Source organism: Petaurus breviceps, unplaced genomic scaffold (assembly GCF_028583685.1).
Source record: "Petaurus breviceps papuanus isolate PSGF00001 unplaced genomic scaffold, PetGlider_PUasm1.0 37, whole genome shotgun sequence".
NCBI classification, from domain to species: domain Eukaryota; kingdom Metazoa; phylum Chordata; class Mammalia; order Diprotodontia; family Petauridae; genus Petaurus; species Petaurus breviceps.
In genome coordinates, this window is record NW_027186296.1 from 28,704,250 (window position 1) to 28,726,921 (window position 22,672).

Here is a 22,672-nt window from a genome sequence, read left to right on the forward strand (position 1 = left end):
CTGGGGATCAAATCTGGGCTCAGATACTTAGCACCACACCCAGAAATAACTGGCCGTGAAACCTTGAGCAAGTTACTTAATCCTGAAAAAAAAAGAAAGAGACTTACGGCAGTGGCACCATTTAGGAAACTATTACAGCAGTTCAGACAAGAAATAACATAGGCCCAAACAAAGGTGGTATCTGAGTAGAAAGAAGGAAACAGATTCAAGAAATATTTTTGAAGTAGAAAACAAGATTTGGAAAGTAATTGCATCTGTGTTGGAAAAGAGTGAAGAGTTGAGAATGATACCCAACATCCCATTCTAGGTGATTGGAAAAATGATGGTGTCCTTGACAGAAATATGGAAATCTGGAAGAGGAATTAATTTTGAGAGAAAAATAATGAAGTTTATTTTAGACAGGTAGTTTGGGATGTCCATGGGATATCAAGTTTTAAATGTCTAATAGGAACTGGTGGTATAGGAATTACCTGAATATGAAGTGAAGAATAGTCTGTACTCCAAATAGATCCAATGTCACTTACTCTATATTAAAGACTGGAATAGATAGGAACCTCTGAAAAACTCTGGAATTGGGAGTGTAAACCCTGGCACTAATGTATCCCCTTAAGCCAGGACCAGGAACAGCCATCCCCAGGTGGCTTTGCAATGAGTGCAATGGCTTGGCAAGGGTGTTGAGATGCAGGAGGAAGACAAGTCTTGCTTGCAGCCTTCACTGTCCAGTAGGCTGCCTATCCTAGGGGCCTCCCTATCATTACAGTCTCATTGACTCTCATATTTGCTATACTCTACTATTTCATGTGCTTCTATGTTCTTGATATGAATTTCTAAATTTCTACCTCAATTTGGTATATGGACTTTGTATCCCATGTTTCTAGCCCCAGTGAAATTAAGAAATATTATTTGCTAGGAGGGAAGAGCCAGAATCTTCCATGTAACCTCTTTACCAACCCCAAATCCATCCCCTGACACTAGAAATTAACAGGTAACCTGAGTCCAGAAATTTCTTGGGATAAAATCCAGGAAAGGAGTGTAACTTTTAAATGGAATAAAAGAATTTGTCATTGTCAAGAATACCAGAAGTGGGGTCACAAAGAGTCGGACACAATGGAAAAATGTCTCAGAATAAACTCCATCCTTGCTTTAATAAAACAGAATGCTTACTAGCTAGAAGTATAGGATAACCCAGTTTCCCTAATTTCTTTTAATGTTTTTATTTTATATTCACTTAACATTAAAAAAAATTTTTTTTTACTAAATAAACTTTCATTGTTGATCAGTCATTTCAGTTGTGTCCAACTCTTCATAATCCCATTTGGGATTTTCTTGGCAAAGATACTGCAGAGGTTTGCCATTTCTTTCACCAGCTCATTTTACAGATGAGGAGACTGAGGCAAACAGGGTCAACTGATTTGCCTGAGGTCACACAGGTAGTGTCTGAGGCCAAATTTGAACTCAGGAAGATGAGTCTTCTTGATTCCAGGCCTGGCACTCTATCCACTGTGCCACCTAGTTGCCTTGAGTAAAAGACTATTGAGGCGGCTAGGTGGCACATTGAATAGAATACCAATGCTGGAGTCAGGAGGACCTGAGTTCAAATCCTGCCTCAGACACTTAACACGTACTAGCCGTGTGACCTTGGGCAAGTCACTTAACCCCAATTGCCCTGCCTTCCCCCATCCAAAAAGAAAAAAAAGAATATCTGTGTTCTAAACTATCCAACAAAGAAAATTCAGCACATCGCTGATGAGTATGTTGCCCTAAAAGTTAACATTTAGATCTTTGCTTCATAACTTAAACCATATTACTAATATTGAGAAATTGACAGAATGGACCCCACAGATCCCATTTAAAAGAAAAAAACCTAAAACATAAAGATCCACATTATATAAATTTCCTGGCATATCAATCATCTGATTCTGGAATTCATTTTCCATTGAGGTATAATGTTAATTTAAATTCAAGCCAACATTTCAGGGCTTCCCTCTTAACCTTGTAAAATTATATAAGACCTCCACTAAAGAGAAGCCTTCTTGGGATCACCAACCTAGAACTAGAGAGGGCCTCAGAGGACATTAGTCTATTCCCCATTTTACAGATGAAAAAACTGAGGCCCAAAGATTCAAGCAACTTACTTGTTCAACATCACACCAGTGGTAAGCATCAAAAGGAAGATGAAAACCCAAATCCTCTGACACCAGACCACAGTTGGCGTACTTTCCACTATATCATGTTGCTCTGCCTTCTTTCATGCTTCTCTTCCCCAGAAAAGCAGGGGCTGCTTGGGTAAATCTTACATTCACTGTTTCAAATACCTGCTACCAGTGCGATGCTCACCATAGAATAATTTTCTTCTAGTTTACCATTACCAGTTCAAGATCCAACTCGTCACACAAACTGAGAAACCCATAGAGCCAACCTTCACCACGACTCTAATTGGGACTAAACAGGACACTCACAACCTTCCCATCACTTTGTGAGTATGAGATGCATTTCCACTGGATAGTACTGAGAGGGACTAGGATTGGTAACTTTCTTTTCAAGTGTTAGTCTAGAAACAATTCATAAAATACTATGATATTCCTAGGCAAATAACTGCTTAGTGCCTAAGCAACTCTCTAAGCTATAAGGGATGGATGAGTTGTTTTTTTTTTTTAATTTTTTTTTTAAAGCAATCGGGGTTAAGTAACTTGCTCAAGGTTACACGGCCAGTTATTTCTGGGTGTGGTGCTGAGTATTTGAGCCCGGATTTGATCCAAGTCATCCCGACACTGGAGCCGGTGCTCTTACTCGCTGAGCCACCTGGCCGCCCCCTAAGCAATTGGGGTTAAGTAACTTGTTCAAGGTTACATGGCCAGGTGTTTCTGGGTGGGTGCTAAGTGTCTGAGCCCAGGATTCGATCTCCAGGTCTTCCCAACACTGGAGCCGGTGCTCTTACTCGCTGTGCTACCTGGCCGCCCCTGGATGAGTTGTTAATCTGTATTAGAGGAGTTTCTAAAAGGAGAGGTCCTTCCACCAATGAAATTACAGATCACAACCAAAAAAGACAAAACATATCCTCTTCTCCCCAGCCCCCAACAATTAGATAGCATAGGATAGAAAGAGGAAGATGGTGGGAAATAGACCATTTTATTATAGAAAAGCATTGAGTGGAAAAGTGTGTTGTATTCTCTTGCACTCAGTTAACCACTCCAATGGGAAGCTAAGCTATTCTGACCATGTCCATTTGCAGACACAGAATCTCAGAGGAAACAGCCTTGGGATTTCTTGCCTTGCAAAATGAGAGCTATTAAATGGCAGCATTTGTCAGATAGTAAAACATAAAAAATAAAAATTCCTAGAGAGTTTACACTGTTTACAAATAACTTGATTATACCTTTCTTTTACACACCTGTAGGGTTGAAGAAATCACAGGCAATAAAACCTATTCATTTCTCATCACACTGGATTTGGATATTGGAGAGCTTACAGTGATCAAATTCACATGGAAAAAGACTGCAACGTGGGCGAATATGTGGGACACCTTCCACACGATAATTCCCTGGGCCACAGGACCACACCATCCCCAGTTAATGATAAAGCAGATCCGAGTCAAAGCAGGAGAAACACAGAAAAAGTAGGTGAATGGATAGTTAGAATGCTAACCTCTTGTTTTGCTTTAGAAAACACTTTTATTTATTTATTTATTTGCTTTTTTTGGAAGGGGGGAAGGTAGGGCAATTGGGGTCAAGTGACTTACCCAAGGTCACATGGCTAGTTTTGTGTTGAGCATCTGAGGCTGTATTTGAACTCAGGTCTTCCTGACTCCATGGCCAGTGCTCTATTCACTGTACCACCTAGTTGCCCCCCAACAAAGCAATTAATACCTTGGAAGATGAGTTTATTATTCAATCTCAAAGTAACTTTCATTTTATGGGGGAGAAATATCTAGTCCCAGGCATAAGTGATACAAATACCCACAAAATAATCTTAAAATTCAAAAGAAAATATATTCCCTGTTAACTTTTTTTTATTTGGGATTTTCTGAGGGGAAGAAAAAAAGGGAAATGTTGAAATTAGGAAATATTTCAGAAGTATGAATAAAATTATAAAGATAAGGTATCTGAAGAAAATATCAGGATATGGCAATGAATTAGATCTGTGAGATGCAAGAAAGGGAGGAAGTGGCCTGGTTTGATGGACAGAGTACTGGACCTGGAGTCTGGAAGGCCTGGACTTGAATCTCACTTAAAGCATTTATTAGCTGTGTGATTCTGGACAAGTCACTTAACCTGTTTCTTTATATGTAAAATGGGAGGGTTGAATTCAGTGACCTCTCAGGTCCCTTCTAGCTCCAAATCTGTGATCCTATGAGTCAAAGATAACCACAGGTGATTAGAAGAATGGTGGTGTGATTGAGATAGGAAAAGTCAAGAAGAGTTTTGGGTGGGGTTGAAAATAATAAGTTTTACTTTAACAACATTAAACTTGAGTAGTCAGTGGAATTATCAGGTGGAGCTGTCTGATAAACAGGTGTAAAATCTAGTCTGAAGCTCAGTAGAGAGGTGAGAGCTAGAAATGTAGCCTTGATGAGAATCTTCTACATGTAGTGATAGTTGATGCTATGTGTAGATGAGAGAAGAAATAAGAAAAGAATGCCATAGGGGGATGCCTTTATTATTAGAACTCAGAGAAAAAGGAGCCAGGGAAAAGTGATAGGGGAAGGGGAGTTACTGACAGGAATATAATTAGGCAGTTGTGGTACCACTCAAATCAAGGGCAAAGAGAATATTAAGGAGCAATAGGGTTAAAAATGCTGCTGAAAGATCAAGGGAAATCCCATCAAATAACTTTGAACTTAATAAAGTAGGAGGTGATGTGATCTGCTGTGAAAGCAGCAGTGAGTGTCTATGGCATTTGTCTATGGATTTGAGGGGAAAAGAGGTTTAGAATAGAAGTTCTGGAGAAATGTGATAAGAAATTATGTGATAAGAAGTATGAAAGGGCTTCTGAGCAATAATTAAGAGTCCAGCAAGAGTTTTATCAGTGGATCTCTGCTCTTAATGAAGCAGAACACCACCTCACACCTTCTCATCATACATGAATCTTACTTATGTCTTCCCATAATTCCCCTCCCCTAGAAAGTCTGCCCAGTGTGCTGGGGGCCTTCTTCTATACACTAACAAACATTCCAAACACAAAAGCCTATTGGAGTTTTGCTAAAAAAAGTTTTGTTTTTCCACACCAGTTAATGTGAATCATACCACTGATATCTGTACCTGTTAGAATGGCACCACTATGAACTATACTATGGTAGTGTAAGAAAGAAGCTTACCCTTCAGGAAGACGTTGACCCCCTGTCAGTGCTTACAAACCTCTTGGTGAGACAATATTCTGGAGAAAGTTTCTCTACTCCAAAAAGGTAATGCCATATTCCTCTAAAGGCATGAAGAAAGATTCGAGGAAAATAACAATATACCTAGCTCCTATGGTCTTCACACCAGGTCCAAAGGATTCCCTTCTACCCAGACATTTGTCATGGCAACAAAGTGCAGCCAATCTTCCTAGGGGATAGGTTGTTTTCTCCTACCATGACTACCCCAGAGGTGAGGCTGTGCCTTGTAGGATCTCTTTTGTCGTCGTCCCCCCACTGGAATTTTTTCCAAGTTTCATCTAACTGCAGCTCTTCATGACAACCACAAGTTAATGTGACCAACTCATCACTATTCTAGTAACTCCATGAAGGCAGGAGATGTCTCATTTTTTGGATCTGTATACTCAGTACTTGGCATCTAATAGAGGTTTAATAAATACTTGTTGCTTGAGGCTCAAGATAACAGTATTTGGGAAGAGATCATTTCCATTTTTTAATGGACAGCACTAACAATCACTCTTACTAGAAACTTCTTCCAGCACTACTTTTTTTTTGCTTTTGAAGCCCACTTTTGAGATTTTATCTTCAAAAGTGATGGAAAATAGCTGGTTGCTAATTTATGAATTCTAAACTTTACTGATCCTCAAATTTTACTACAATGAACCTAATAGATCTATGCTCCTGGGTCTCTTATTCAATTATATTCTGAGATTGTGCTTAATATTTAACTTCTCAGTATCTTAGTTTCCTCATTTATAAAATATAGATAATAGTAGCACCTACCTCACAGGGTTGTTACAAAAATCAAATGAATTAGCATATGTAAAATACTTTGAAAAAAAATTAAAGTACTATATAACTGTTGGTTATTATTAGCTATTATTTTATCTCAATGTGATACAAAAAATGAGTTACTAAGCACATATTATATAATCTGCCAATGTATTATTTCACATTATTAATTTTTTAAAATTAAACTGAATTTCTTTTCATTTCATCATCCTCAGTTGACTTTTTGGCCTTATTAGGTTCATATACCTCCCTACCCTTGTACTTTCATAGCAGGCAAAAATAATGATAATGATGACTTTGTGTTCAATGGTTTTGTGGAATTTTGGACAGCACTTGTGATTTCATTGTGTAAGGAGCTCCCAGAAGGAACTATTTCTACTAATTATGCAGACTGACACTCTGCAACTTTTAATCTTAGAGGCTGTCTGGCAGCACTGAATGGTTAATGGACTTGCCTAATGGCATACAACCAGTATGTATTGAGATAGGATTTAAATTAAGGTCACTCTATCTACTGTGCTATGCTACCTTTATAGAGTACCTTGAGTTAAAAGATGGTACAAGTTCCATTTCCTGTTGTTAATTCAACTGAATTATAACTGAGGAACCAAATGTATGTAATATACTTTGGTGGTTTTAAATTTTAGCTTTTCATTTGTTAAAAAAACAAAAACACCTTCTTAGGCGTGCATTGACAACACAGTATAATAACCTGGTGAACTCATAATCAATTATTGAGTACCAATAATGTGCTACATATAGGACATACAGAATATAAAGAGAGGTAAGAATCTCTTGCCTTATGGAACTTTACACTGACATTGACAAACAGTGAGTACATCTAAAGAAAACTGACCAGAATAGTAAAGGGTCTGAGAAACCATGTTGCATGAAGAGTGGTTGACAAATGTAAGGATGTTTTAGCCTTAAGGAGATTCAGAGGGAACATGATAGCTGTCTTCACATACTGAAAGGCTATCGTGTCTGAGTGTGTTTAGAGTTTTCTTTTCTGATTCCAAAAGAACAAAGTAGAAATAGATTGGGAATAACAGGAAAGTCCTTAGATGGGCTGCTTTTACTTACTTGAGTTTTATTTTTCCTTCAAATTTTAAGAATATTTGGAAATATTAATTATAAAGTAAATACTGAACAAAAGAACACGGTAATAACCTGTATCTGAAAGCTCACACTTGGTTTGCTATGTTTTTCTGTTTAGAATGACATTTTGCTCTCAAGACATGGATGATGTACAGCTTTACCGAAACCAAGAAAAAACTTTTGTGAGATGTGAAAAAGGTTCAAAAACACAGAAGCAGAAACTGAGATGAGCCTTAATGAAGATTCATCATGAAGATAAATTTATACTTATTGACATAGTATAAAAACTTCCCCAGTCAAAGTTTAAGAGTCATGCATAAAACATGAATAAAATCTAAATTTTTCTTAGAAGGGGGAGAAGTATTCTTCACTATAATGAATAGTGCTTTTATACCCATTATATAGATCTTCAGATATGATGATGATGATGTTGATGATGTTTCAAACATGTCTGACTCTTCATGACCTCATTTAGGGTTTTCTTGGCAAAGATACTGCAGTGGTTTATCATTTCTTTCTCTAGCTCATTTTACAGATGAGGAAACTGAGGCAAATAGGGTTAAATATCTTGCCCAGAGCCACACAGTTAGTAAATGAGGCCATATTTGAACTCAGGAAGATGAGTCTTCCTGATTTCTGGCCTAGCACTCTACCCACTGTGCCACCTAGCTATTAAAAATTTCCCAGTTATCTAATTGGGAATCTAATCAAATCTAATTGAATTGGGAATCTAATCTAATTATATAATATCATATATACATCCTGGAATGCATTATGCATACCATTATTTTAAATGGATAGTTCTAAAATGTCTCTTTATACTTACATGACCCAGATACCTTGTTAATCTAACTGGTTTACTTTAAACAACTTCTCCCCAGAGAGATGGAAAAGTGCTCCATAAGTTATATAAAACACATAGTTCAATGAATTCAAATTTTCCTGTGATCTCCTTAGACCAAAGGAAAAAAACTGATGTCAAATAAATCTGATATTTAGTACCATCAGGAAAAAAACAATAATAGTTAACTGAGGTAGTCATTTAAAAAGCAAAGCTCAAACTGATTTGAATTCATAGACACAATTATTATCAATAATATCCAAAATTGTGCAATTAAAGTTATTTTCATCACATGATTTCCTGTTGGATAGTGTTTGAACCTTACTTGGTGGAGCTGACACTCACAAAAACTTAAAGAAACAGATCTTAAAGCATTCAATAAAATGAATAATTTTGATTTGGCTAACAAATCCATTCAAAAGCATGTTTTATCTGGGGAATGAGTTACCAAATGTCATAGTAATTTGGATATTTGCTATAAATATTTCACTGATGTTAAACAGAACATTAAACGATTTGACCTGATATCCTCATAGACATAATGGATCATAATACATCTTATTTAAACAAACTACACTGCACATATAAGTTTGTATAAACAGGAATTTGCCACCTATGGCTCCAAGAGCCTATTGTATCTTATGATTCAATTTTTTTTTTTCATCCACCAGAAAACTCCCAAGACATGGTTGACTGACACTTCCTTTTTTTCCAGTTTCTTACTGCTATGACCCCTATTCTCTGCTAGATTCTGGATTCTGGCTATGCTACTTGAGGGAGAAGATGCAGCTTCTCTCCCTATCAGTTTCTCCCTTGGCTTCCCTGAAAACAGCACCTTTCTTTATTTTTGCCCCCTTCTTTTAAGGGTTTACTACTATCCAGACTCACCAATGGCTCTAAGAAGCAGCCAGCCACACCCTGGTAAAATTGTCTCAGCAGATGGGCTACACCAGGTTGAGAGTAACCAACAGGCCTCAAAGCCCATTAGTGAAATAGGGGGATGTCTACCACAGGCATGTGAAGACTTCCCCTGGCCGAATGGGCAGATGAGAACAATGTGTTCCAACAGCCATGAAGGCAGCTGAAGCAAGTACTGTGCAGTGCTCAGAGCTTGATCAAGCATCACATATGCCAAGGTCATCCACTGCATCTTTGGTCATCGCCTGTCTTCCTGATTTTTGTCTTGTTACTAGACGACAAGGACTCTGGAGTGAGACTGACGACTGCGACCTTGCCTCACTTAAATCACATTCACATGTTAGGATACCACCATTGATGTCATCGGTTCTCTTTGAAAACAGATGAACAACAACAACTATGCTTTACCAGAAAACATACTGGGAAGACACAATAACAAACAAACAGAGGATCATTATATTTTATAGAGATTTTATTAAGTTGGTCATGGGTTTTAGCTACAATGGACTAGAACATATTCTTTTTATAGTTCCTGCTTCCTTCCTAATTAACACCATTCTGGCAGGTCTTGTCTTCAGAGTAAGCCACTCCTGATCTGGGCTGTATGTGGGATGGGATGTAGGGTTCTAGGTGATAGATGACGTTATAATGGTGTCAGATGTCTTGGGTCTTCTAGAAACCACTTCCCCAATCCTTTATCTTGGGTATAGCAGGAAGTAGACTCAGAAATGTTCTTTTTTCTATTATTCCTGAAAGATGAGTCTTGATTCATTTCCCTAGCTGTGATACTGGAAGAAAGTCTCGTCTTTGTTCTTCTGGATCCCTAGCCAAGAAAGAGTTTTTCCTCTTCATTCAGAAAAATATATAAAATTATTCAGGAAATTCTAATGTTTATGATAAAATTAATGGTGTGGTTGTCCTAAGTGAAAGAATGTGTTTTTATTGTAACATTCCCGTAGGCTACTCTTGACACAATTTGACACTCCCACTGGAGAACTGGGTCACCTTAGGATGGTTTTCAGGATTCTAGAGATAATCCTGTGGGTGACTATTCCTACTACTGTAGCTCATAAGTCCCCAAAGGTGTGCTTCCCATTAACAATCTACCAGTAGACTTAATTAGCTTTTAGTAAAGGCATTTGGTAAGATGACATAGTTAGGATAGTTAGTGCAAAACATTTTCAAGACCTAGAGCACACTCTCACACAAATACATACAGCATCCATGGGAAGAGTGGACTCAAACTTAAGGGATAATAGTAGTAGTAGTAAGATACTCTTGTGGCAAAGAGTAATTCACAAGCCTTGGGACTAGAAGTTCTCACACAGCTCCCTTTGGCTATAACTCTATTTTTAAACAACTGGGCTCCCAAGATCTACTTGGGGGGGGGGGGGGGGAATGAAAACAATCAAGATTCAGTGACTTGCCCAGGGTCACATAGTGTCTGAGGCTGAATTTGAACTCAGGTTCTCCTGACTCCAGGGCTAGTGCTGTATCCATTGCATCACCCAGCTGCCCCTCCTCCTCCCTGAATCTACTCTAAGTCCATAACCAACACTTTTCTCTGCCACAAGGGATCTCTGCCACACGCTCTAAAGCTTCCTCCTCACTTGGGTGACTTTCTCTGAACCCATAATGGACCTCAGTGTGTCCCTCTGTTCCCAGCATTAACTCCTACTGGTCTAGGGAAACTTTACTCACCCCTCCTGGTGGTATGGGTAAAGGAGTCTGCCTCCACAAAGAATTCTTGAGTCTAGCATCCTCAACTTCTGAACTCTCACTGCTGACAGAGTACTGTATTTGAAAGTCAGATTTTCTATTCAGTTTTGGTCTTTTCATCAAGAGTGCTTGAAAGTCCTCTATGTCATTAAATATCCATTTTTTTTCTCCTTGAAGAATTATACTGCTTTCCTGGGTAGGTTATCCTCGGTTATAGTCCTAGCTCCTTTGCCTTCTGGAGTATCGTATTACAAGACCTTCACTCTTTTAATATAGAAGCCACCAAATCTTATGTGATACTGACTGAGGCCCTACAATATTATCAATTGTTTCTTTCTGGCTGCTTAAAGAATTTTCTCTTTAACCTGGAAGCTCTGAAATTTTGCTATAATTTTTCCTGGAGATTTTCGTTTTGAGATCCCTTTTAGGACATGATTGGTGGATTCTTTCAATTTCTATTTTAACCTTTATATCTAAGATATTGGGGCAGTTTTCTTTCATAATTTCTTGAAATATGATGTCTGGGCTCTTTCTTTGCTCATAGCTTCTAGGTAGTCCAATAATTCTTAAATAATCTTTCCTCAACCTATTTTCCAGTTCAGTTGTTCTTCCAGTGATATATTTCACATTATCTTCTATTTTTTTTCGTTCTTTTGACTATTCTTTATTGTTTCCTTATGTTTCATGGAATCACCATCTTCCACTTGCCCAGTTCAAATTTTTAAGGAATTATTTTCTTCGGTGAGCTTTTGTAACTCTTTTTCTATTTGGCTAATTTTGTAACTTAAAAGAATTGTATCACTTTCATTTCTTTTCCCAATTTTTTTCTCTACCACTCATCTTTCTTTAACTGTTCCAGGAATTCTTGTTGGACTTAGGTCCAATAAGAGGTTTGTTTTTTTTGCTTTTTGGCTTTGTTTGCAGCCATTCTTACATTGTCATCTTCTGAGTTTATGCCTTGGCCTTTCCTGCCACTATAACAGCTTCTTGTGGTCAAATTATTTTCTGTTGTTGTTTGCTCATTTTTCTAGCCTATTTCTTCACTTTGAACTCCTGTTTTCAGAGTTAGTTCTGGGGGTCTGCAAGTTTTCAGTGATGCCAAGATGGTGTGACCATGGGAGTGGTGTAGCCACTGCAGTCCTGGTCTGCATTCTGGTCTTTACCCAGGAAGGGTCTCTGGTCTCCTACAGCCACAAATACTAGCATTATCTTTGCCTTGGAACTGTGACCAGGGCCCCTGCTCCCTTGTGACCAGTCCCCAGTGCTCCTCTCTGCCCTGGAATTGCTACCCAGAACTGTGTATGGGAAACAGTTGCCAATCAGTGCCAGCTCTACCCAATGCCAGCAAAGGGTCCTCTGTAATTTCTTTCTGACCAATTGTCTAATCCCCTTACTGTCCCTGGGCTGAGAGCTCCCAAAGCTGCTGCCATAGCTATGGCTGCTGTTGCTGCCACTGTGCATGTGATCTCTAGACAGGCTTCTCCTCAGGTGACACAAAATTCTCCTGCAAACTTCCTAGTTTTCTTAGGGGAGAAAAATGTCTTATCCTGATCTTTCGTTGGCTATGCTGCTTGAAAGTTTTATTTGAGGCATTATTTTAAAGTTGTTTAGAGGGGAATGTTGAGAGTTCTGCTGGGTTGACTTATCTACCACCTTCCCTCTTCCAATTGTCCATTGTATAATTTTAATGGAAAAACAGAGAAAGGTAGAAAGAGGCCCTGCCTTCTACAAATTTATGTTTTCATGAGGTAGATGACATGTAAATAACCAGGTACATACAGGATATACGGCAATCTGAGAAGGGAAGGCATCAGCAGCTGGGAGAAAGGTCTCCAGAATGTGAGATTTGAGCTGAATCTTGAAAGAATCTAAGAAAAGTGAGAAGCAGGAGTGAGGGGAGAGAGCATTTCAGGCTTGGGGAACAGTCAAGAGTATAGAGACAAGAGATGGATTGTCTTCCTCAAGAAATTTCAAGCAGGCCAGGGCAGCAGGATTATAGAACATATCAAGAGAGATGAAGTAGAAGAAGACAGGAAAGGTGGGAAAGGACGAGATTATGAAGAGCTTTTGATGGTCTGCGTCAGCGTGACATTGAGCAAGGCATATGGTCTTCACATAGAATAACAATGTTTTAATTTAAATGTACTTTATATCATCACAGTAAAGTCCTATTTGGTGTTTCCATAGAAGCCAAAACAAAACAAAAAAAGTTACCAGAGCAGTTTCTCCGTCTCACTCCACTCCCATCAATTCTCCACACAGTGATTTTCTTAAAATATAGGTCTGATCATACCGTTCTCCTACTCCATGAACTCCAGTGGCTCTTTATCATTTCTTGGATCAAATATAAACTTCTCTGTTTGGCACTTAAAGCTTTTCACAATTAGTCTCTAAGCAACCTTTCCAGCCTTATTCTAGATAATTCCATTTCTTCACACATTCTATGATTCATCCACATAGGCCTTCTTATTACTCCTCACCAGTGTTTTGCTAGAGCTAATACCTATCAGCGCAAGTTGACTGTTAAATTTTCAGCATAAAATTACACTTTAGAAATCCACAAAGGCTACCAATCTGGCTTCAACTTGTTTTCTTGATTGTCTAGAATAGGGGTGGGGAGCCTGCAGCCTCGAGGCCACATGTGACCCTCTAGGTTCTCAAGTGTGGCCTTTGACTGAATCCAATTTCATGGAACAAACCCCTGCAAAACAGAAGTTTATAGTGAAGTTTGGAACCTAGAGGGCCACATGTGGGCACGAGGGCAGGTTTTCCACCCCTGGTTTGGACCAGGTGTCAGACACTCTGGACAGCCCTCTGTGGCCCATAATACTCTCAAGTGCAGTCTGAATCAGATTAAAAGGTAATTGGGAAATATTTAACAAAGTAAATATAATAATAATTAAAACATCAATAACTAAGTCAAAATGTGACCTGCAGGAATCCTTTCTATTTGAGTTTAACACCACCAATCTAGACTTAAGAAACTGATGAAAAAATAGTAATAATACAGATTAAATTTAGAAGCATGCCAACAATACTTTTTTTTTTTTCCCAGAGAGTTACAAGTATACCATTCTTCCCCACACATGACACTCCAAGACCTTTGAAGTGACTTTCTTCCTTGCCTGGGGATGCTTCCTCTCTTTACCTTAGAAATCTTTAGTTTCATTCCAGACTCAGTTTAAGCACCAAATTTTCCTTATTCTACCAGATATTAATGGCTTCCTTTCATTGTCTGCAAAAAAATTTATATCGGTTTTATATACACAAACATGTATAGTCACTCCCCTGAAAGAATGTACACTCCTTGAGGGCAGGGACCTTTCATTTAGTTTTTCCATATCCAAGGCTTAAAACAGCCTAGCACATAGGAGGTTCCTGTTTGCTAATTGGGAAATATAGTTAATGATCTTGAAAAAATACTTTCACATTAAATTCCCAGCAGAGGCAAAAACATCTTAAATGCACTCAAGATAAGTCAGAGAGGAAGCTTTCAAAAGAACAGAAAAGATTACAATCACAGATGATATTACTCTCCTCAGCCCAATCCAATAAAAAATAATATGAAAAAATGTGCTTTTCTGGCTCTATAAAATATTTGAGAGTGGTCCATACATGTATCAAAGGTATCCTTGATAAAAATACAGTAAGAGACCACACTTTCGTAGATGTTTTTCTGTATCAGACATAGTCATGCGATTAATTGAGTTATAAAGACTATAAGATCTCATTGTATCTATTATTAATTTAAAACCAAATTTGACTTGATAAAAACCCTTTTGAAAGCTCTCCTCCACTAAGAATATTTTTAATAAGATGCAGAATGGTATAGTATGTTAGAACTAGATTCAGGAAACAGATTTGAATTCTATATCTGACACTTATCAGTTATGAGAGTATTAGAATAATTTAAACTCTCATGAGTTTTGGCTTATTCATCCATAAAACGATGATAACAATACTTAATACTACCTACTTCATGGAGTTATGAAGAACTTGCAAACCTGAAATTACTATATAAATGAGTTATTATCAAAATCTTGAAAGCTTAGTATTATTAATTGCTAATGGGCCCAAGGGACTAGAGGAATACATCTCCCTTTTCCACTAAGGGGTCCCTCTTTGCTCTGGACCTTTGAATGAAAGCCAACCAGATTCAATCCTTGGAAAGCCTTGCCTCTAAGGAGAAGAAAGGAGCTAATTTTTCTCACTAAATTTGCCTTATTATGTCTCTGACTGAAACTCCCCAGGGAAGATTTACTTATGAATTTGTATTGTGCTCTTGCCTAGGTTCCCCCCACAAAAGTGAAGAAAAGAAAGATATTCAATGTACAACATGAATTAGGAATGGGATAGGTATTTTGTCCTACATAAACAAGCATACACACAGCTGAGTGACACAAAAGACTGTTGGTTTGCAAATAATTTAACTTGTAGCTACCATTACAACTTCTAACAGGCTGATATTTAAATCTTATTAAACATCAAGTTTTATAGGACTATTGAATAGTTAATCTACATTTTACCTTAGCTTTGGACCATGTAAAACCACTGTTAGTCAACATTTTCTGCCATTGGGCATTTTCTTCAGGACATCTTGATCTCACAAGGTCACTTTCAAACCTAGATATATACACCTTGAGAATAATGTTCTGAAACAGTGTTGGAAGCAATATCATAAAAGTCCCCTATCCCAATGCGATTTAAGCTAGATTTTCCTTAAATGAATTGAAACTATTTTTGAGATTTTGGCTCAGGGGACTATTTGCTCAGGCTATTGACATCGCTTCCTGATGACCTGAATACAAAACAGCAAAAAAAAGAACTCCAGGTGTTAATCTGATACTTGGCAGGTAACGGATTAACTCATTTGCTTCCTAGATTCAACTTGAGGTGTCCTCAGTGTATATCTATTAAGAAATAACTTACTTCAGCTATGCTCAAGAAAATAATTTTTTTATAACTGTTGAATAACTTCCAAGTGTCTCATCGCATTCCAGTACTGAACAAAACTACCCAGGGACTGTCCAGAGTCTAGTTCAGTCTAGAATGCTTACCTGCTCTGGAAATTTAAAGTTGAATAGGCAACCAGGAAGCCAGGTACAAGTTCTCCTTATTGAATTGCTTTATTTTAGCTGCCCTGTGGAAGTGTCTGCAGGAAACGGGGGTACAGGGAGATGATGAACACTATCCATTGCCCACCCCAGCTATATGCACAAGGTGTAGAATCAGGAAGACATGAATTCAAATTTGTTCTCAGACATCTACTAGTCATATGACCCTAGACAAGTCACATCCTCTGATCCTTCCCTCCCACAATCTCTCCCTAGCCCCACCTTTTCCTCTGCCCCATTCTCTCAAAAAAGATTTTCTTCTGAGGAAATATACTTGCCATATGGGTTTGACCTCTGATATAACCTAGGAGTGGTGGTGAAGGGATCCAAGGTGGGACCACAGCTCTGTCACTGTGCCCAAGAAGGGAAACTCAACTTAGCCCAGGAGTGAACGTACAGCTTTGTCACTTTGAACCTGCAGTCTTCCAGTTAGTTGATGGGCTGAAATCAGCAACTTTCTATTGGTGCTGCAACCAGGGGCAAGCCTGCAGTTTTTTTGTTTTTTTGCTCTGGCCTAAATCAAGGTCCAGAGCCTAGAAAACTCAGGCCAGAATCCCCAATTTGTAAGACATGGCTAGAAGAATGAATAAACAACAACAAAGATACTGATGACAGAGAGCTATTATGAAGAAAGGTATACCTAAAGCACAAACTTAGAAAAAGAGAGTAACTCCAAAACCTCTAAAAGGAATGCTTCAATGAACAACAGTTTGGCCATAAAATCAACTAGAGTTTCTAGATGAAAAGAAGTAAAACATTAAAAAAAAATTAAGAGGAGTTAAATAAGTTAAAGGAGAGATCTAGGAGAATTGCAAATGAAATCATCAGAGGAAAAAGAACACAAATGCCCCCAAAAGGTAAGTGTGTCACAGTGATGTATCAAGAATTAGATATTACGAGCAACTGGGTGGTGCAGTAAATAGAGCACCAGCCTAGGAGTCAGGAGGATCTGAGTTCTAATCAGGACTCAGACAGTTAACGGTTACTGGCCATGTGGCCTTGGGCAAATCACTTAACACTGATTACCTTGCCTTCTCTCCAAAAAGAAAAAAAAAAGAATAAGATATTAGACCATGGAAATAGCTGGTGTGCTAACTACACTGATACTGAAATATTGGAAAGTTAGAAATCAACTCAATATACATTCTTTAAGTTCCTACTATCATCTCTAATATGTTGGGTAGATATTCTATGGAAGATTCTAAGAAAACATGTCTAAAACACAGGTTGAGATGGAGTAAAGGAATTGTGAGCCACCAGAAATACCAACAACTGTCAAAGCACCACTGTAAACACAAATGTGACTATGCCAACAGGAAATTATTAAGAAATAACTTACTTCAGAGTAAGAAAACACAGAGTGACGTGAGAAGTCATAACATTTTAGGCAGAAAATTCAATAAGCAGCAGAAATGACAAATAGTTAACCAAAATCTTAAAACTTATCTTGGCATATCCAAATTTGTGCGCCAATTCTATCATCAGCTAATTATTTGCATTTTGGGAGGTGTGAGTTGCTCATTTACATCACATTTTAAAATGTATGTTTTGTAAGGAAATCAAATAGAGAAGCTGAATAATGCACCTACATCTGTTCGTTGCACATTCAAAATGCCAACTTTTACTGATTACACATGTCCCTCTCCTATGAATCAGAATGATGAACCTTCTCAGTGAAGATCAGAGTTTTGCTGGAATTTTGCATTTTTTAATAAACAGTTTGTTGCACTTTTCCTAATATTCTCTCTGTCCCTCTCACACAGTGTCATTTATATTCCAGTTCAAATCTCCAGAACAAGAAAGAAAAAAACAAAAAGGAAACATGGCACATTCATTATAAATAAAACTGGTACAGGTCTAATGCCTCAGCATTAACTAATACTAACCCATGGTTTCATGCATCGATAAAGCTTTGTGATTCATTTTTGCATTTCTCTGATGCCAATTAAGTAGTAGGGATGATCAATCTTGCCTCCAATCTAAACAAGTGTTGAGTTAGAGGAAGGATGAGATATGTAACATCCAACAGGAAACAGGAAGAACAGGACCATAGAAGGACTTCCAAGTCATGTCACCAGCAATATGGAAGACAAGATACTCTGGGCTAGATAACCTATAAAATCTCTCCAAAATATGAATTATGTACAAGAGACAGAGCAGATCAAGGTGTCTCCGTGGCCTACAACACCAAGAACCCCAAAAAGTTAAAAATTAAACAAACTGTAACTGCAGAGAAAGCTAATTTCTAACCCCTAATGCACTCACTTAGCACCTACTCACCCATTAGCCACCATGCTCTGGAAAAGTTTCAAAAGCCGACCTTTTCAACAAAATTAAACTCTGCCTCACTCCGGGGAAACCAAAAGGCAAAAGTTTGCTGTGGCTAGGAAAGCAGCAATTGGTGGTCATCTTGCTCCTGCTACAACAGAGCTGAGCTAGAGAACTAAAGGATGTCAGTGTGTCTAGTACCCTAGCCTGAGGGAAAGGGGCATTCAGCCCAGGCCAGTTCTGTCACACCAGAAGTCATTTGGGGCAGACACTGAGACCAGTGCAAGTTGAATTCCCCAGAGTGAGAGAAATCTAAGACAGCTTTAAGATGTGGCTCCCGGAAAAACTGACACCAAAGAGGAGGTAGTCTGGAAGTGAAGAATAAGAGAATATAAAGTGAAAAGACAGAAAATATCAAAGTTCTAAGGAGGAAGAAGGATCAATTAAAGACCTTGAGCATAGCAGATAAACAGAGAAGATACTAATAACAGAAGGGAAAACGACCTCCAGATCAGCTAAAAACAGTTCAGATTTCTATGAATAAACACCACAAGACAAAGGAAAATGGATCAACACCTTTGGATTCCCAAGAAGACAAGGAATCACAGCAAGATGTTCCAGAATGGCATAAAAGAGAAATAGCAGTTATGAACCTAGAATTCATGGCTGATAGTGGCCAATTTCACCAAACAAACAAAAGAGAAAACAATTGAGTACGAATACGAATGTAAATTCATAGAAGTAAAGCTCAAGCTGGAAGAAGAAAATTAAAAGACAATACTGTTAAAAAAAAAAAGGGGGGGGGCAGCTAGGTGGCGCAGTGAGTAATGCGCCGGTCCTAGAGTTAGGAGGACCTGGGTTCGGATTCAGCCTCAGACACTTCACATACACACACACACACACACACAACTTAGCTGTGTAATCTTGGGCAAGTTAATTAACCCCAATTGCCTTCCAAAAGGCAATAAAATGAAATAAATTAAAAAAAAGAAAATATGATCTCCATATAAGCAGAAGAGGGAACTCAAAACTGATAGCTTAGAAACTTTAATTCCACAAGGAACACAGAGACTAAATAAATAATAGGGGCATGAATCAAAAAATAAGTCCAAAATAGAGAGAAAGTGAAGATAAGTAATGATGATAAGGGAAAGAAATCCTTTCTCAGAAAAAGATACAGAGGAAGAACCAAGATGGAGGCATAGAAGCAGGAAAACTCCCTGCACTCCCCGCATAACCACCTCAAATACCTATAAAATATGACTCTAAACAAACTTTAAGGCTACAGAACCCACAAAGTGACAGAGAGAAACAAGCCTCCCACTGAAGGTAGCCCAGCAGGCAGACAGGAAGGGTCCATTGCAGTGCACTGGGAGCAGAGCCTAGCCCCTTGTGAGCTTTTATCCTCAGGGTGGTACAGGCCCTGGAGCAGACTTCAGGAGCAGCTGTGGTGGTTTCCAGATTTATTAACCCATAAATGCCAAAGACAAAGTAAGAGGTCAGTGGACTTTGGGAAAAGGGGGTCCAGGAGTGCGGTTCAGCCTCTGCTCCTGAAGGGAGAAATGGCTGAGGTGCGACAGCCACCATGGCATAGCTGCTTCAGAGCTCCTGGCCTGCAGATTGTAGGGGGACCAAAAAACAATTCTGAGGGGTAATCACTCTTGCTTTAACCTGCTTGGATCTGGATTTCTGTCTAGGATGGAGGTCCTGGTGTGCATGACCAGGTGCCAGAGCAGGTGGAGGCTTCAGAGAGGGCCCCCAACTAATAGCTCTAGCAATTATAAAAACCCCAGCAATTTGGGACAAAGCTCTCCTCTCTGGAAGCAGAGTTATACTGTAGCAAAAAACTCAAAGGTCAAGTAATTGAGTGACAACATGAGCAAGCAAAGGAAGCAAAGCAAGCACAGAAGTCAAACCTTAGATTCCTTTTTTGGGGACAAAAAGGATCAAAGCATGGAAGAGGAGGAAGACAATGAATCAGAACTCCTGTACCAAAAGCTTCCAAGAAAAATATGAACTGGTTATAGGCCATGGAGGGGCTCAAGAAAGATTTTTGAAAACCAAATAAGAGAAGAGGAGGAAAAATTGGGAAAAGAAATGAGAATGATGCAAAAAAATCATGAAAGTGAGTCAACAACCTGACTGAAGAAAATAAAATCTTAAAAAACAGACTAATTCAAATGGCAAAAGAGGCTCAAAAAGCCAATTAGGAGAAGAATGCCTTAAAAAGACAAATTTGCCAGATGGAAAAAGAATCTCAAAAGCTCACTGAAGAAAATAATTCCTTCAGAATTAGACTTAGGAAGTTAGTGAATTTAAGAGAAATCAAGATACTATTAAACAGATACAAACAAATGAAAAAATAGAAGGCAATGTGAAATATCCCATTGGAAAAACCACTGACTTGGAAAACAGATCCAGGAGAGATAATTTTAAAATTATTGGAATACCTGAAATCCATGATCAAATAAAGAACCTAGAAATCATCCTTCAAGAAATTCTCAAGAAAAACTGCCTTGATGTTTTAGAACCAGAGGGCAAAATAGAGGTTGAAAGAATCCACCAATCACCTCCTGAAAAAGATCGCAAAAAGAAAACTCCTAGGAATGTTATAGCCTGGTTCCATAATTCCCAGATCAAGGAGAAAATATTACAAGCAGCCAGGAAGAAACAATTTTAATATTGTGGAATTATCAATATTATTTTACATGTAACTTGGAAATAAGATATACAGGCACTGGGATATAGAGATCCACTGTGCCCTACTGGAAAGTTGGAGGGGGTATGGGAGAAGATATGGGAGAGAGAAGATTGGAGGAGGGGTCGTCCAGTGGTATCGCTATTATGAGGTGGTGGGTAGGGAAAAAACGGGAAGAATATTTGTAACTCAAAATTTTACAGAAATGATGTAAAAAAAAAAGTCATCACGGAAATCTGTTTCTTCAGGGCCAAGTCCATACACTCACACATACACACACACACACACACACAGAATTATTAAACCACATAATTCTTTTTTTTATACTTACCCTAGAGTGCCCCAGGGTCCTAGGAAGGTAGAATTCAAAGGAGATGTTTCCACCCTCACTGTTAAAGTGCCAAAAAGTTTAGCATATCCTGAAATGCTCTATTCAATAAACAGCATCACGAAAACCTCAGCATAACACAATCTAAGAAAAATGACAGACTGGCTTAGGGAAACTGACTTTTCTTTCATATAATAGTTTACAGAGACTATTTTCTTTGGTCCAATGGCCTGCAAGCCCCAATGGCTTAATTTATTTCCTTTTCAATTCTTGGATTAGATTCTTTACCAACATGCCTTATGTGAGTTAGTTCACCTTTAGGGCTTTGGAGAGATTGTTTGATTTCAATCACTAAAAACTTAAGAGGAATTCTTGGATGCGCCATAAAACACACATCCCATGAGATTTCTCCAACTATTTAGGCATTCCATTTAAAAATATTGCTTCTTAATCTTAAGAATTCAACAGTTAAACCCTCATCTAATTTATTTAGGTTGGGTAATAAATGTGTATAGAAATTTGTATACTATGAAACTTCTTAATGATATGGTTGACCTTTATAATAGCACTCAACTCTTAGTTTTTCCCTCTGTCTTATTATGTCATTCGGTGCATCCAAAAATCAATTTTAAAATAGGCAATCCAACAAACTAGTTTGCAAAGTATTTTAGTTGAATAATAATTAGACAGTTTGGGGCCTGGAGTGAGAACTTTAAAATGTGCCCTCAGATTGCTCTCCTTATAACCCAGAGCAAGTCATTTAACTTGTCTAGGTACTCTAAGCAATTCTCTAAGAATACAAAAGTTGCAGAGGTGCCAACTCACGTTGGTAATATGGATTTCCTCCAATAGGAGTTCCTCAAATCGCTGAAACTACAGGTTCAGTTCCTATGGATTTCCCTATCCTGGAAGATATTTAGACATCATCTTCTTAATGAATAACCATGTTAAAGTTTTGACTTCTATTACAAAACCTCTTACATTAACACTTCAAAACGTGTAATTTAGGAGATGGTATTTTATGAGTTATTGTGGCTAAAAAATTTGCCCAGTAGTCAAGTCTTTTCATGATGAACTTTCCCAAATTTTGATTCTTATGAGATCTTGGTGCTCCATTTTTCATAGTAATACAGCACCCTCCAAGAAATTATGAAGCATTTAAAAAAGCCTTGCATTTTCAATCCAGTAGGCAACTTGGGTGCTGCCAAAGTGGTCCAGTCCCAATGTTGTTTTGATTCAGGAATAGTCCATCTGCAATGCCTGTCCAAGATATACGTACTGATGGGGCAGCTAGGTGGCACAGTGAATAGAGCACCAGCCCTGGAGTCAGGAGGTCCTGAGTTCAAATATGGCTTTAGACACTTAACACTTACTAGCTGTGTGACCTTGGGCAAGTCACTTAACCCCAATTGCCCTGCCCTCCCCCCTCCAAAAAGCAAAAAAAACCAAAACAAAATATACATGCTGGCAGAATAACTCAATAGGTTTCTTACCCAACTACATCTAAGCAATTTGCATACTTCATTTTTTTTCCAGTGTGGTA

At 38.3% G+C, this 22,672-nt stretch overlaps 1 protein-coding gene across 1 annotated transcript in view; it reads left to right on the top strand.

Moving 5' to 3' along the window:
* LIPC (lipase C, hepatic type) overlaps positions 1–8,408 on the top strand; it is a 62,148-nt gene extending 53,740 nt beyond the window's left edge. Inside the window, exons 7-9 of the mRNA XM_069099297.1 lie at positions 2,359–2,476; positions 3,398–3,616; positions 7,362–8,408. Coding sequence (XP_068955398.1) covers positions 2,359–2,476; positions 3,398–3,616; positions 7,362–7,473 — 449 coding nt within the window. The 3' untranslated portion in view covers positions 7,474–8,408. The remainder of the gene's footprint in view (positions 1–2,358; positions 2,477–3,397; positions 3,617–7,361) is intronic.
* Positions 8,409–22,672: the final 14,264 nt, after the last annotated feature.